Here is a 17,182-nt window from a genome sequence, read left to right as displayed (position 1 = left end):
TTCTGAGAGTTTAAGCCCTACTTTATACAGAGGGACGTGCATATGCATAAGTGATACCTGGACCACACTTACAAAAAAAAACACCTTTTCTTTATATTCTCTTTTTACTTTATCCTTGCAACCATGCTGTGAGGAACTGTCCAGAGTTATAGTATTCTGAAGTCATCAGGGGTTTTAGTTTGGAAATTAAAACAAAAAACAAACCTTTACACATATTAGGCAACATATCTAGGTGTGTGTTTTGTGTTGGGGTCAGATACCTGGTTCACTCAGCCTCTAACACTGGCTCTTTGTATTTTCCTCATTTCCCTTTAAAATCCTGTTAATTTTGTACCAGTTATAAGGATTACACCAGTTATAGAAATCCTCTCTAATACCTACGTGGGGATAGGTCTGTCTAATAGAGGTAGTTCATGCTCCAGCAGGAACATGGGGAAAGGATAAGCCACGAGGAAAGGCAGGCAGGCAGAGGAGCAGCTTTACCTTCTGCCCAGAGTAAGCAAGCACCCTATGTGCCTCAGCAGGAGTGAGGTTAAAAGTCAAGGGCACACTACAAAGCATGAAGGCAGATCCAGGGGGTTGACCGCTAAGATTACTCTGGAAATAAAGAGTAAATCACGGGGTTGGGACCTGAGAGCCTCCCTATGCTACATACAGAGGCTCCTTACGTTCTTCTTCCTGAGAACACAGAAAAGGGTGTGAGCCTACTGGTACAGTGGACATTCTATAGACACAGTAACAACCATCTTTACCTGTTACACGTATTTTCTGATTTGATCCAAATCTACACCCTTATTTTTTTACAGATGCCACTATCACAAGTAATATAAATGTGATGAAAATGGCTCAACGTCATCAAAGCTGTTAATAAAGCATGTGTGCGTGCACACACACACGCGCACACACACACATTAAATAAAACCTGTTTCCTTGCAAATAAAGCTATAATGCACTAAGATGATTAAGGTCCACTGATGGAACATCAAACTATTTCCCTGATAGAGATGAACACATACACGTAACATATATCTTTTGGTGATGACACTTCTCCTATGTTTATTTATTTACTCATGATTTTGTGTGTAAAGAATTTTTGCCAGTATATAATATTTGTAAATGAAAAAAATATATATGGCAAAGATTTGGAGATAAGTCTGACTTCAGCCTTCTTTATTTGATTATAACTAATCTCTAAAAAAGATAAGGTAGAAAGTTGAATGACACGTTAGAGTCTGAAATTTCAGTACTCACGACTGAGATTCAGAGTTATATCCATGATTTTTATTAAGGAATCAAGTATCAGAAGTAATATAGCTTCATTCCCTTAAGAGATATTATTTGGTGCCATTTTGAATGAAAGCTTCTTGAAATTCAGCATATGTAACATTTGAAACAGCTCAAACTAGACATATTTTCCAAGAGTATGGTATTGTTCTTTAAATTAGCAAAAAAAGCATTTTTCAGGAGCATATTGATATTAATCAGGTCACAGGACAACTGGGCAGAAATTTGAGCAAGATCCTTTATATAAAGTTCTAACTAAAATGTTAGCATTTAATAATGAACTCTGAAATTTGCACAGTAGGCCAATTCCTATAAAAAGGTTATTTTGGCCAGGTGCAGTTGCTCACACTTGTAATCCTAACTCTTTGGCAGGCTAAAGCAGGAGGATCGACTGATGTCAGGAGTGTGAGACCAGCCTAGACAACATGGTAAAACTCCCGTCTCTACTAAAATACAAAAATTAGCCGGGTGTGGTGGTAGGTGCCTGCGGTCCTAGCTACTTGGGAGGCTGAGGCACAAGAATTGCTTGAACCTGGGAGGTAGAGGTTGCCGTGAATGGAGACTGCGCCACTTCCAGCCTGGGCAACACAGTGAGTGAGACCTTGTCTCAAAAAAAAAACCAGGTTATTTTCATTTGCCTTGTACTTGTGGGTTATTTCTGAAATTTTTTTCCTATCACATACGGTAATAGACACAAATCTAATTTAAAAACATAATTACTTTCGTTAGTCGATATGTTCAAGAATAAAACAGGCTCACTCAATTAAAATGCTAGAGTACAATGATCAATCTTTTTGTTATTTGGCTAAAATTGACAGTATAAAAGCCCATTTTAAAAAACAGCAAAGCTGTCATTTTGTAATGGAAATGCTGATTTAACTTACTGCTTTGCTGTAATTAATATCCTCTAGAGTGAATGTGTTCCCCTGCATTAGAATTAATGAAATAGGTGCCAGCATTTATAGTGACAACACTGACAACTGGCTTTAGAACGCACTGCTTTCTTTATTTGATATTTACAAGATGATTTCTGTCATTTACGAATGCGTTAGTGTCAGCTGCACTCAGTTCCACATGTGAGCTGATGTATCTAGGCCTTTCACTGAAAGCATCTTTGCCCTAAGATAAAAATGGATAAAAGACCGTACTTACTGTGACAGTCCCCCAGACCATCTGTATTGCCACGCTCTATGTCCTGCTCAAAAGTCAGTCTTTTAAAAAAGGAAGGGAAAGAGAGACAGAAATGAATACAATAATAGGCGTCATTATTCAGAAATGAGTCTTAAGTTTCACTAAAGAGAATAACAGTTTGATAAATTGAGTGGCAGGTGCAAAAAAGAAATAGATAATAGCTTGAAAATTTATCTCTGAAGTTTACAGAAATGAGTCTTAGGTGACTCTCCAAAGAGAAGTTGTGGTTTAAGCAGTGAATTCAGATAATATTCAGGGAGATAATTAGTTTGCCGATTATTTATATCCTTCTTTTACTCTACTTCTCTGAGCATTTCTTAAGCATTTAAGAAGTTTAGATGTTAAAATACACTCCTCATATAAATAATATAGAAGTCTATAAATTAAAAAAAAAGCCTTTTCCTCTCTACTCTCTTTTTCACTCCTACCCTTGCCTTTCTAAACCTTTATCTGTTTCTTTGCCTAGACCTTTATCTATCTAAAAACTTGGATGCTAAAGTGTTCAAAGGTCCAAGCAGGCAGTGAGGGGACAGGAGCCGGTGGTGCCTTTTTTGGAGACCACTTGGCTATTCATTCACTCGCAGCCCTGCCCCAGTCCTTGGCAGTATTACTCTCATTCTCTTGGACACGCTTACATTTCTTCCACGTCTACTGGGTCACCACTGGGCTGTATAAGCCACATGACATTAATAAAACCAATTTTAATAAAAGCTATTTTGATTTTTAAAATAAGCATACCAGAGTTATTCTCCTTTGGGGACACTTTGTACATATTCTCATAATATAATCGAAACTCTTATTTTGCAACTGACTTCAGAGTTTATTTATGAGCCATATAGGAAAACTATTTTGAAAGTCACAGCTTGATCTAATAATCTGCCATGTTTGGTTTCTAATCCTTTTTGGCACATTAAAAACCAAATTCCTCAAAAGATGAAGATTTATAATGGTAATGACAGCCAATATTCATCATGCCCTGGAGCCCACTCTCCAAAGGGAGTGCCCCATGTTTTGAGCAATGCCAGCATCCTTGAAATATGAATGCAAACCTTAAGGAAACTATTTTGGAATTCTTACAGCCTTTGGTCACATATTGAACATAGAAAGGACATAGGTCATTTTGTAGCTCCCCTCACCACACTTTGTGATTCTTTCTCCTCCACCTTGAGGGTTCCCATGAAAAGGTACAATGCTCTACTATTATAGCATGTCAATATTGCTACTTGCAAAGCTGTTCTAATAATATACAGTGAGTCAACCTTTTGCATTAGTCAAATTTCCAGGTCTGATCATATAGTTATCATTAGCTCTGTTTATGGGAATGTGGTGGTCATCAGACATGCCGTTTGGTCTGTTTAGCGATTCTGAAATAGGAAACGAGGCTCAGAGCAATGTAAAGATGGTTCTGTTTCCCCATTGGATCTGGGGAGGTTGAAGAAATGGCTGTGTCAAAGGAAGATCTGTGCTGCTCTAACCTCCTTGAGTTGCCACAACCAATCAAAGATGAGCACTGAATAGTTTTGCAAATGTATTTTGGATTTCACATTCAGTGAAGTAAAAGCATAGGAAGAAACCTCTTAGCCATTACCATCTAACCATTTAAAGCCAGGGTAACAATTTTCAACACCAAAATCACAGGCATGGTGGACTGGCCTCATTTAGCTGATCTGTTGGAGAACTGCCAAGAATTGATTGACTGCCTAATGAGTCATAGGGTCAACTGTTTTTCAGTGCAGGAAAAGGTTTATTGGATGTACACACCATGCTTGCAGTACAATTGCATTGCTTAACAAATGTTCTGCAATTTCTTGTCAACCCTGCACAGTCAATTACAACAGCCAGTTTTGCTATGGCTGGACAAACCACTCACTAATCTAATTATCCTATTGCTCCTTTTCTCTGCTTTTCCCACCATGATGATCAAGGCAGGCACCTTCTTGTCCCTCTCTCCAGAGAATACGTTGAAGCCCACTGTGTTTCCATTCTGTGTTTTTAATCAGTCCAAAGATGATTAATCAATTGGAAATCTGCCACATGTGATGTGGTTAGGTTCTGTGAAATGGGAAAAGGAAGCATAAAGGCTGACAGTCCCGTTGCTGGAGTTTGTGCACAGAAAGCTGTGTGGTGGTGTGTGAGAGCAGAGCAAATCTTACATCTAGAATGCCCTCTCCCACACCTCAGGCTCCTTACCTGCTGTTGGGTGACACATGGGCGCAGGCACCACCTTCTTTTATCCACCCACAATATGGGTCTCTGGAGGCAATACAGGTTCTGCAGGAAGAGGATGACCATGAGCTACCTAGGACTGTTTTCCAGCCACCATGGACTTTCTAACTGTCAGTGAGGCAAAATACATACTTTTTACACTTCCCATGTCGTTCACACCGGCCAAGGGGAACCTTTATCACACAGGTAGAGAATGCAACATACAGAGAGCTGCTTGCTCTGTCCAGCTGCATGCCCATGATCCTTTTGTCTTCGACTCCATCATAGCTGCATCTGATTTTATCAGGCAAGAGAATATCATGAATAGACTCTGTTCTTTTTCTAGGCACCACCCTCATATCCCACTTCCCAACCCATAAGGCAATCTCTTAATCTGATCTAGCTGGCAGTGAAACAAACAAATCCTTATGCCCCTGCACACACATAAATACACACATATATATGTATCTATATAAACACACAGACATATTGGCAAGGAGAAAATAATGCTTTTTAGGTGTTAAAAAATTTTTACAAACAGCATTGAAAGGTCATCTAAAATGCATAAAACCTAAGTCAGCCATGATTTTCTCTGAATGAAAAGGACCATAATAGCACGGCAAATAATTACTAAGAAAGAACCAAATATTCTACTTACTTTTCAGGGTTGTAAACGCTCATCTCCTCCAGGAAAAGGCTGTCATTTAGAAAACCACTGTTTCCTATCCTGGCCAAAAACTTCAAGATGATTCCCTTCTCTGATCCCAGAAAAACCACAGTGTGATTCTGATATGGCCCAGCAGTGGTGTCCACTGCAATTTTGGTCAGGCGGTATCTAAAATGACAGGACCACATTTTTTAATCTCTTTGTTGGTCTATCATTAAAGTGTTCCCTGTTCTACTTGAAACAGCCGTGACATAGCTTTCTAGTAATAATCTCAAGAAAAATATGTGCATATATATAATGTTCTTAAGTGGTTCTGGCCCTTTATTTCCATTTGCAGAGCATTAGTGTGGCTCCAAAGGGGAGGAAGGAGGTGTGTGTGTGTGTGTGTGTGTGTGTGTGTGTGTGTGTGCCAAGTTCCATAATAGATAGTCAAAATCACCTGAAACCACTTAGCAATAATCCCTTCCATGAACAAGGAAAGAATGATGTCTCCTTTGAAGAGGGTAAGAAGTAATAAGAAACTCATTTAACCTTCAGTTTAACCTTGAAAAGCAATGACTGCCATTTCTCCATACTCTTCCTCTGAGATGCAAAGCCTTCATCAGCAAAATGTTTGATTGGAAAGCTTTTCAATTTTTTGTAGAGGGGCTGAGAGAGTTGTAAAGGATGGAGAGGTGGGGTGCTAATGGCACTACTAAAACTGTAGGGAGCTGCAACCCCAATGATACCCATTTAAAGCTAAAGGTGAAGGGCATACCTAGGATAAGTCCTACCAGCAACCCTCTTTCTCTGAGATCCCTTGGTCATTCAACATTCCATGGGAACCTAGTTGTCTGAAGTACCATAGCTGGAACCAGAAAGCACAGACCCTCCTGCAAGTTATATACCATGGTTTCCATTTTACATGCTAGAGCTATTGCCTGCTTTAATATGTTTTAGTAAAGTCATAGTATTAAAATAGTGGTAAAGTTAATTAACATTTTGTTTGATGGCTACCACAAATGGAATAGTACTTGGGAAAACCCGTTGAACTGTTTGAAAATAACCTCTAAATAAATACAAGGAACAGTTTTTTAATGCTATCACAGATCTGTAATTGGCTTTCCCTTTACTGTTGGCCACCAGCTCAGAAAAAGAGTACTAAGGTATGAATCCTTCACACTGGCGAATGTGGTGTCCGTGCTCTGTGTGACGGCTAACAACCCAGGAGCTGTGCTCAGGTGGAATCTGCTGCAGGTTTTGTAATCATTTCCAACCAACCAGATATCCACATCCATTCACTGGTTCTCCTTCACCGCTCCTCTATTTGGCACAGATTGGATCAATGGGTTAATCCAGAAGGAAAGCTATTTCCTTCCTCTAATTGCTGGCATGTGACTAACTAGCCTGAAAATATTGGAGCTCTTCTCCCTGGGAATGTGTGAATAGGGGTTTGGTGGCATCCAACCAACCGGCCAGCATTTCATAGCTGAATGAATGCCCAGAATAGCAGAAGATGTTTGTGGCATTTCAAAGCTTGATCCACTGATACGTTCTACGAGCATGCGACGAAGTTAGGAAATCCATAAGGACATGGTTTGCTTGACACCCACCTGACCATTGTTCTCAGGAACCATGGCCTGTTGAAGATGGAGGGCACCGCCTCATCCATGAGCGGGTGCGTCTTGATGAAGTTCAGGGTATCATCAGGAAACTCATTGGAGGTTGCATATTTTTCTAAGGAGGATGAGCCGGCACAGCAACCTGGCCTAAAATGAAACAAAGGGTAAGCAGGGAGGAAGTTTATTTTGTGCCTTATGGCAAATTCTTTGAATGAACTGCTTCTCTAAGCATCTGGCTTGGAGGAAAACGTACTGCAGCCTGAGAGGAGGAAGTTGAACAATGCAGAATGCCACCAAGTACAATATGCTGAGATTTCCTCTGAGCCGCCTCCTCATTTCATAGAGGAGCCTCAGCCAGCACAGTTCAGCTTCAGCTGGGGGCAGGCTGGCTTCCTCCCAGAAGCACAAACAAACCTCAATAAACAGTGATGGAGCTTGAAACAAGTGAGTGAGTGTGGTTTGCACATATCTTGGGCATAGTTCTACTTATCCAAAAATGCTGCTAGAGATTCTTGACGCATTTACTCTACAGAGGGAGAGAATCAGGTTGATGTTTTCGCAAGTGTAGACAGCAAAGACTCTCCAAAAGTCACCAGGGTACATGCCAGCAAGACTCCATTTAACCATATTTCATTATCTGGGGCTTACTCAGAGAACATTTGGGTTTTGTTTCTTATTGTTGTTTTTATTTTTGTTTGATTTTGGCAAGTATGAAAAGCCAACGATATCAGATTCTTTCCTGAAAGGTCATTTTCTTGTAATTGAATGATGACAGCAAAAATGTGCCACGACAAGATATTCTATGGTTTCAGGAGTCAAGGGTCATCCCAGGAAAGTCAGATGAGGGAAACACTAAAGCCCATCTTGTCCAGACACCTGGTTTGCCTGTGTGGTGCAGGAGAGGCAATTGGACCCTCACAACACCAGCATGAACCACTCCTATGCCCACACTGCCTCAGGCACTAACCCAGCCAGCCCCACAAAAGCATCCTGACTGCTATAAGAGGGATGAGGCAGGCATGTGGAAGGATGAGGGTAAACTCACTGCCATTAGCAGAAAATCACTTAAAGTATGTGTGCTGGTATTGATTGAGTGACACCATCTTTACTCACCAAGGAGACAGTATGACATAAGAACCTTCTGAAACCCAATCCCTCAGGCTTAACTCCCTTTTCTGCCAATCCAGAAAGTAGTTAACAATCCCAGGCAATGACTTAAGACTATCTCTCTGAGGTTGCTGGGGTATGCTTTCCATACCTAGTCTGCTGTCCATAAGTAACAGGGTATCAACATGCCAGATATCTCAGGTAATGAAGATGGATGAACCACTCAGTGTCTCCTCTGGGTATAAGTGGTTTATATTGTCTGAGTTAGTTCATGTTAGTGTACTTGGCTAGGTATTTTGTGGGAGGACTGCAGGTTGCAGGAGGGAGTTGAAAAAAAATTAGTAACACATTGGGCTTCCTTCCAGAGGCATAGAACTCCAGGGGAAGACAGACACCATGGGTTGTTTCTGTGGAACTCAGAGTGCAGATGCTGTGATGGAGGTGTGAGTGTGTGCCACAGACAGAGGCAGGCAAAGGGCTTGGGGGGACTTCTCTCCTGTCCCAGTTAGGATGAATTTGCCTGTTTAGTGCAAGGACTGGAAGAGATAGGACTGAGAGGTGTCTAGGTTGACTCTAGACCACAATAAACCCATGAAAGCAATTCTAAGGCATGATTTGGGTAGAAGGACACTCCGCTGTATCTGGACCCAAAACAGACCCAAACCTCGCAGACCAGAGACATCTCAGTGGTTCACTGTACCTGCTGGATTCTTCTCACCCATAGTCTGGAGTCCTAGACTCAGCTCTGATCAGCTTGGTCACAAAAGCCGGGAAACACTATTTATAGTTCATATTTTATTTGGGATTAAAGACCTGGGTCTCTATAAAATTGAAGGGAAGCAGACAGAAGCAGTGGAAATCATCCCCCCAGCTATGTGAACTTGTACAATACCCTTTACCTCTCTGGGCCTCAGTTTCCCCAACTATAAGCCAATGAGGCCTCAGATGGTTTCATCCATTGTAGTATTATGTTGGATAAATAACATAAATGAAGGTGAAGCAGAGGATTAGAGGAACATCGGTTTGACTATATCAGAAGGTAACTTTGGATTTTGGTTAATGAGATGAAGGCAATCTGCTTGGCTTGCGTGGAAGGCACTGGTGTGCAGTTTATGGATGTTTATTATCGGAGGTGCAAGCATTACCATTTCTAAAGTTTAAAATATCCGTATGAATATTTGCACATACCTGGGCTTGGGAACTCGTTCATCTGGAACTGGTGTCCAGGTGGAATCAGGAGACTTCTGTTCCTTGAATCTCCCGGTGAAAACACTGGCAATGTCAAGCATGTCATAGGCACAGACTGCAGACCCAGGGATGCTACAACATGACATTTCACACCAGGTGTTACTCATGAAATGGTTATGCATATGGTATGAAACAAACTCCACAGAAACTTTCCTATTACAGCAAGTAAAATTTAAAGTTCCTACCTGGACACTATAAATGTAAGGGATCTTAGTACATAAAGAAAAAAATTCTCTCAATCAAATTTGCAACAATTGCCTTAAAGAATAGGCTAGTTATAGCAAGCTCACAGAGACCAAAAAAACCCTTCATGTCTACATTGCCTCGTGAACTGCTTTTATTTATAAAGGAAGAATTGTTGACCTAGTGATAGAAGTTTCATGAATTCCTTGATACTAATTATCAGCCCATGACCCTGATGTCTCTGGAGAGCATTCTGTATCACTAATATTGGTGAAAATTTGAAACAAAAGTGCTCTCCCATTGTCCACATCTGGCTTCTTTGAATTTGGTTCTTCAAGCCAACAATCTGAAGGTGTGTAAGAATATGTTTGTGGGGGGAAAAACCCACACACATTTTATGTTAGTCTCTGTACATTTAAATTTTTATCTTCCTGATTATACTTGCATAAGACTAAACAATTTAAGTCTCTAAAATGCCATCACTTTGCAAATAAAGTACTTTATAAAGTGCTAAATAATATTAATGGCCGTCAGCTCCACCTATAATTATATCCTTGCCTGGCACCGCTGGAAGGACTTAGACTTCCATTTTTAATCAATGGTGGGAAGGAATAAATTACTCATTCATCTGGGTACACTGTTTACATTTGGACACACATTTGTTTTTGACTATAGTTGTTCCTTGATTTTGATCAAATAAATTGCAGGCACCAGCTGGCCAAGAGTTTTAATCAGGCTTCGAGATAGTGCGTCATTACATGGCTAGAACATCCAGGACAAGAGGCATGGGTGCCTCACAGAGCGGCAACATCATCCAGAGAGAATGATTTTGTCTTGATTTTTGCAAATGTTGAACAGATATGAAAATACTTCATAAATGACTAGGAGAATTTCATTCCATCTTTAATTCATAAGAAAATTATTGATGTGTTCCTTAAATAAAACAAGAAATAGAGAGAAGCTTAAAATGCTTATTTAAAATAGGGTGGCAAAATCAATTTTAAATATATATAAATTTATACATGTATATGTGTTGTTCACAGAAATAAGTGTATAAGACCGTGATTCCCATTTGTTTTGGAATTTCAGAACTTTTGCATTATTTTTTCAATTTTATAAGACTCTTGTCACATACTTCTTTTCTGAAAGTAACACATTTACATATAGTATTTGCCTTATATATTAAGAAAAATAGGATAAATACTGCTTGAAGTATTTTATGATGCACCTCATAATAACTAAAGATATCCTAAGATTTCGTAGTATTCCTGAGGTTAGAATCAGTTGTGAAATCCTTTCTTCTTCGTTCCTTATATTCCTCTCTCCCTCCAACCTTTCCTTCTTTCCAACCTTTCTTCACTCCTTTCTTCCCATCTTCCATTCATTCAACATATGTTTACTGGATCCCTACTTGAGGCAGTAAGTGCTCCACAAACATCATTGGTCTTGTCCTCAGTTGGCTCACAGTTCAGTGTGGAGGCAAGTATAAGAATAATAACAAAAATAAGGAGAACTGCTTGAGCCCAGGAGGCAGAGGCTGCAGTAAGCAGAGATGGCGACATTGCACTCATTCCAGCCTGGGCAACAGAGTGAGACTCGGTCTCAGGAAAAAAAAAAAAAAAAAAAAAAAAAAGGATAATAACAAAAAAACAACAACAATATCTTCAGGACAATATGGTAAGAACAGAATGTAAAAGGAATATGCATAAGGTCCCATGGGAGGTGACTAGCTGATGTTTGAAGCATCCGCAGGGTTTCAGGGAGCAGTCGTTGGTCAGTGGGCACATTCTCGCAGAAAGCAATGAATAGGCAAAGCATGGCACATTCAAAAAGCAGATCTTTGCTCTGATCAGCCTGTGGCACCAGCTGCATGGCAGAGGATGGGAGGGGATGAACTAAAGGAGCAAATGGGGCCAGACCCTGTGGGGGCTTGCGTGTCATGCCAAGGAGCTAGGGCTTTATCCTTAGGGCAAATAATGGATTTGAAACAATTTGACATGACCAAGTTTGCTTGTGTAAAGGACAAAGCAGAGAGGGATGAAACCAGAGAAAGTAAAAACAGAGGGACTATAATTTAGAGATGACAGTGGGTATGCATATGTTTAGGTGGATGTTAGATTACAAAACAAATATGACTTCTGAGACTGCATAAACAGGCACTAAGTAGACGTTTCTTAGGGGCCATTTAAGAAAATACTTTAGATGAAATCATCTATAACAGTCAAGGGCTTATTACTATATTGTAGTCACAAAGTAACCCACATCCTTAAAAAAACAAGGCAAAACAAAACAAAAACTAGAAATGTGCTCTTAGATTCCATCAGCCCCTGCATTTCCATGTGCCAAGACAGTATACTTTTTCAAAATTCTAGAGAGACGTGTTCTGATGTATGAGCAATTAAAGCCTGAATTTTTAAATACCGTTTCTATCCTCAAGTCTAAAAATCGCTACAGATGTTTAAAGCTTACTTAAATCTAACTGAGTACTGCTTGATGCAATACGGGTTTATATTTTCGTATTATTTCCAGTGGGGAGCTTGACTCTTGTCCTCTGTATAATTGAGGAACATGATTTCATCCTTCATGATGGAGGCTCTTTTCTGGGCTCCACTCAGTTCCTAAATATTTCCTTCTAGATGCTATCCCTCCAGTTTTATCATTTTGTTCCAGTCATTTAGGCACTCATCAAGTTCTTCAAATCTTTGTAAAAAGATTAATTCAAAGCAAAATAGTGTATTACTAGAGGAAGATATTCAATACAGAACACCCCAAATTCTGCATAGAAATGAGAACACAGCACATGAATTTAGAGTTCACGACCACACACACAGTTAGGATCATTTCCACACAACAGTACTAAGATGCTGAAATCTTGTTGGCTTCACAGAGAGCTGAGTACCAAGGAAAACCACTAATGCTTATTTTCCTTCTGTTCTGTACACATTTTCACTGCTCTAGGAACAATTACTAGTGCATCATTTAGTTGCTTGAAGTCTTAGCTTTAACTAAATACAAAAATAGGAGTGACTAGGCTGACACTCATAATTTGTATGTACAATATTTGACGATTTACAAATTCTCAGTAGAGCGTCCAGAGTCAGACTATGATGCTGCATCTGGGGTCTGAGCTGTGGCCCAACTTGTTGAGTGAGCTTGCCCAAGGATGACTTCATTGGACAGGACAATAACCAAAGTCCCTTAGAATTCATTTGAATCCTAGATTTCACCCCATAGCATTTTAATACATTTCCAATGTTTTTAATTCAAAAGATTTGATCCAGTCATGAGAATATTAAAAGTCAAATACTGCAAATTATTTGATGACCTGGAAGAAACAGGGAAAACATTCTTGACTTCCAAAGCTGCCTCTTCCAGCTACTGACTACTTGGACCAGGTAGTACAATATGTTGAACTCAGTTTCCTTAAGTGGAAAAAGAGGACAATATTATCTAGTTTCTAGGATTACTGGATGGGTTTAGAAATAATACATAAAAAGTGTTTATATACCAGGCTTACATAAATAGAAGATGTTATTATAATTTATTGAACTACTTCTCCTAAAACCTAACCTAATAGTGCTTATAAACTATTAATTTGTTGATGAAAACTAAGTGTTAAGTGCTTCTTAAGCTACACACAGTGAATGCGATTTTCAGTGAGTTGCAAATATTGTTTATTAGAAGAGAACCCCCTGGGAGAAGGAAGCCAGGAAAAATTGATGAGGTCAACACAGCTAGGGCATGATTACCTGTTATAAGGTGTAGAAAAGGTTGCCAGGACAACATCACGCCCATTGATATGAATCACATCTGTAACTGCCTGGAGAATGTTGAAATAAAAATGAGAGTCTCCAGGAACTGAGCAGTTCAGACGCGCCTTCAGGAATGATGTCCACTGTTTCTCCAGGACTCTTTGAGATCCTCCCATATCATTTTTACAAACCTGAGCCACTCTTGGGAAAACTACCTGTAAAGGAAAAACACATAGGGAGAATGAAATGCATTCATTTTGCAAGGAGATCTTAGTAGAACTTGCATTCCTTGAAAACAGAAACAAAACAACAAGGTGCTTAATTTAATACTGTTTCTAAAATCAGCAGCAAAAAATAAATAAAAAGAAAGAAAGAAAAGAAAAAAAAAAAGAGGAAAACTCAGCATTGGAACAGCATGTTTTAAAAGATAAGGCTGTGGCATTTAATACAGAGCCATAAATCCTTCAGGGAATCAACTCCCAGCCACATAAACTCATTTCCATACAGACTGCTTAGCTTTTTATTTCCTCAAACAAAAGCACACTTTGTATGCACCATCTCTGCCATCCTCGCTAGCTGTCTCTGGGTCCTGAATCTGTGCAATCAACCCTGGCATTCTATGCTGCCCTCCAACTTAGGGACCTTGATCCACTCTCTGGTAAAAATAATAAAAATGGACATCCCCTAAGTGTTGTATTGCTTTTTACAATAAAGACAAAAAATCAAGACTCAATTTGATTAAAGATACTGGATATTTACAGTCTCTGTGAAGCAACTCAATTAAGGAAAAAAAAAACTGTTGAATATATCTGGAAATCACATCTCAAGACACTTGAATCTTGGACCAGGTGTGGGGGCTCATGCCTGTTATCCCAGCACTTTGGAGGTCTGAAGCGGGTGGATTACTTGAGGTCAGGAGTTTAAGACCACCCTGCCAACATGACAAAACCCCATCTCTACTAAAAATACAAAACTTAGCCAGGCATGGTGGTGCATGCCTGTAATCCCAGCTACTCAGGAGGCTTAGCCAGGTGAATCACTTGAACCTGGGAGGCAGAGGTTGCAATGAGTCGAGATTGCACCACTGTGCTCCAGTCTGGGCAACTGAGCAAGACCCCGTCTCAAACTAAACAAATAAATAAAATAAAAAGATACTTGAATCTCAGCATGAATGAACGTCATCATGAAACCAACCAAACATAAATTTTCAATAGAAATTCTTAAGAAATTTCCTGTGATTTGTTACCGTTCTGTAAAAGCAGATAGGGCTTCCAGACTGCACTCTGCTATTAGATTTACGGTTCTCATTTCAAGATCATTTATAACATTGTCCAAAGGTGTGGGTTTCTGAAAATGTAACAAAGTGAGCCAGGGACAGCATCCCCTCTTACCTTTCCCATGGTGTTATACTCCACTGCTATTTCCCTGAAGAAGAAGTAGATATAATCTCCATAATCCACGGCTTGAACAAAGTATGGTTCTGTAGACAAATAGGCACTTTAATTGGGAACATGTCACACAGAGTTAACAGAATTTCAATCAAGTGCAGCCAAAGACATGTTATTAATTAAAAGTGTAGGGCCATTAGACATTTGGTTAACACTAACCATTTCTAATGACTTCACACATGCAGGTGCTAGTGATTTCACAAGGCATTCACACTTACAAATTATATATTTCAGAAGCTTTGCAATCAACAGTGAAGAATTGCCAAGTTATGCATATCTCTGTAATTTTATTTTCCACAATGGAATGCGCCTATTACAGAGAAGATTCTGTATACATTGCCTCGTCACCCTGCCTCATGTAGGGTTGTGAATAGCTTTTCTCCTCTTCCCCACCACCTCCAAGCCCCAGTCCCCTTCTATGAATGCATTGTTCAGTTCTTTTCATGTGGGACTCTGAAATGAGGGTTTGAAACAAGGAAAGATGAATGTAATGTATTCTATTGTTGTGGCATTGGTAGTTTTGTTAATGCTTCAGAAACAGGGGAAGGAAAAAAGGGAGGTAAATAAATCAGTTGAAGCAAAAGATGCAATTTACATGTTTCTGTCTGTCAGAAGCCATTACTAAAATGAGCCTACAGTCTGGTCCCTCCGGACTCTAAATCTCCCACAAGATGTGTATTCCTCTCCCCTCCGACCTTCCTTCTTTTAATTGTTTGTTCACCTTTCAACCATTTTGAATCGTGCTTGACGGTCCGCAGGGTAGGGCTGTCTCCAAGACTCCGGTAAATGACTGCGTCAATGGCAAGGAAGTCCGTCACTGTGGCTGAGTATAGTTTTCCGTCTTAGAAGAAAAAGAAAAGAGGTGACAGGGTGGGAGTAAGTCAGTGGGGGAGGAGGAATAATAAAGACATCCCCTAGATTGCTTTCCTACATCAGGCAAATGAGATAGGACAACTGGGAAAAATCCAAGAGTCTCTGGGAAAACTCTTGGCCCACATTCCCAACCATTTGAAAGTGGGATCATGAGAGATGAAACATTTTTCACTTTTAAATTGCATGGCAATTTTATGAAGCAGCAGCAGCTCAGGGAACAGGGTAAATGAAAAATGTTTGCTTCACTTGATTAGCTGGACCTTGACTGAAACCTTGAGGCCAAGGACCCTTGGACACTACTACTGCCACCACACCATGGTAAACCGGATTAGGTGAGAACCCAGGGAAAGATAGCTGCTGATTGTGTCCCCAGAAATTTTAAGCACATGCATTAAGTAAAGGAGTCCTCAGCCTGATCAGGCGAGGGGAGTTGAAGAGAGAGGATTCATAAGCAAAACAGGGGCTGACTAAATTGCTACCGTCCTGGGAGTCACAGCTTCTCTTGACCTCAGGCAAGAGTTTAGTTCACTAAACTCTGGCAATCTAGCTTCAATAACAGATATTTGCTTTGGTATCTCCAAAGTTACAAACTGAAAACATTCTGAAATAAAACATGCTAAAGCAAAGAAGAAAGGGGAAGGGGTGATGCTTAGTTCAAATAGGTCATTCTTTAATAATTCATATTTTGGGGGAGATATGACTGGGGGTAGATCCCAGGCAAAAGAGAATAAAGCAGACTGAAGATTAGTCTCTAGACCTTTTGGTTCCCTCCTGGCTTAGCAAACACTCTGCAAACAAATAATCAAAATGGGGTGTTCTACAAGAGCAAAATCTATGTTGCTAAATGGAAACAAGAATTATATCCAAAATTTAAAAAAAATTACTTCCTCAATTCACTTTTAGTGGATTACATATATTCATTAGTTGTATGTCAGAGTGACTTATACACAACATAGTTCTGTTCAAGCTCTTTTACATGTAGTATTTTTGTAGTTTGTTTAAAAAAATATTGAAACATACTTAAACAAATATCTTGATGTCTGTCTTTGGTCTTAAAATAACTAAAATGTGCCCAGCTTCAATTTAGAGATGTTTTAATATCTGCAACGTTAACAGCAATATATCAATAAGTGTTGACTATTTTGGTAGCTTTAAACTGCAGACAGCAAACCTTTAAATTGGCCCAGAAAATACCTATGAATCATAACTTTTCTTATGGATTTTGGGCCTGAGATCATAAAAACATTCTTTATATATTTATGACTATAGAATATATATTCTATATTCCTGTAGCCCCAAGCCATACAGATATACATGGGTAGTGGGAGAAGTCAAAGGGGGTGTAGGTAGTGGTGATGGCTATTGCTCCTAACTATTCTCCAAAGCTCTTTCTGTTTTGCATCCTTATACAAACTGGGTATCTCACCAGAACATCTACTTGCAGAACAGAATACTTTTCTGTCACTTTTTTTTTTTTTTTGAGATGGAGTTTCGTTCTTGTTGCCAAGGCTGGAGTGGCACGATCTCAGCTCACCACAACCTTCGCCTCCTGGGTTCAAGCGATTCTCCTGCCTTAGCCTCCTGAGTAGCTGGCATTACAGGCATGCACCACCATGCCCAGCT

The 17,182-nt window shown here is 39.7% G+C and overlaps 1 protein-coding gene across 4 annotated transcripts in view; it reads right to left on the bottom strand.

Moving 5' to 3' along the window:
• Positions 1-17,182, bottom strand: part of SEMA6A (semaphorin 6A) — a 132,738-nt gene that overhangs the window by 30,426 nt on the left and 85,130 nt on the right. For all 4 annotated transcript variants that reach the window (XM_032273474.1, XM_032273420.1, XM_032273373.1 and 1 more), the window contains 9 exons: positions 15,408-15,527; positions 14,630-14,718; positions 13,236-13,453; positions 9,244-9,375; positions 6,940-7,095; positions 5,339-5,515; positions 4,834-4,974; positions 4,666-4,746; positions 2,437-2,495 (listed from right to left, as the gene is read on the bottom strand). In XM_032273474.1, coding sequence (XP_032129365.1) covers positions 2,437-2,495; positions 4,666-4,746; positions 4,834-4,974; positions 5,339-5,515; positions 6,940-7,095; positions 9,244-9,375; positions 13,236-13,453; positions 14,630-14,718; positions 15,408-15,527 — 1,173 coding nt within the window. The remainder of the gene's footprint in view (positions 1-2,436; positions 2,496-4,665; positions 4,747-4,833; positions 4,975-5,338; positions 5,516-6,939; positions 7,096-9,243; positions 9,376-13,235; positions 13,454-14,629; positions 14,719-15,407; positions 15,528-17,182) is intronic.

The sequence above is a fragment of the Sapajus apella genome, unplaced genomic scaffold (genome assembly GCF_009761245.1).
Source record: "Sapajus apella isolate SASKATOON/1434 unplaced genomic scaffold, GSC_monkey_1.0 scaffold1, whole genome shotgun sequence".
NCBI lineage: Eukaryota > Metazoa > Chordata > Mammalia > Primates > Cebidae > Sapajus > Sapajus apella.
This window is presented reverse-complemented; position numbering and strand designations above follow the sequence as displayed.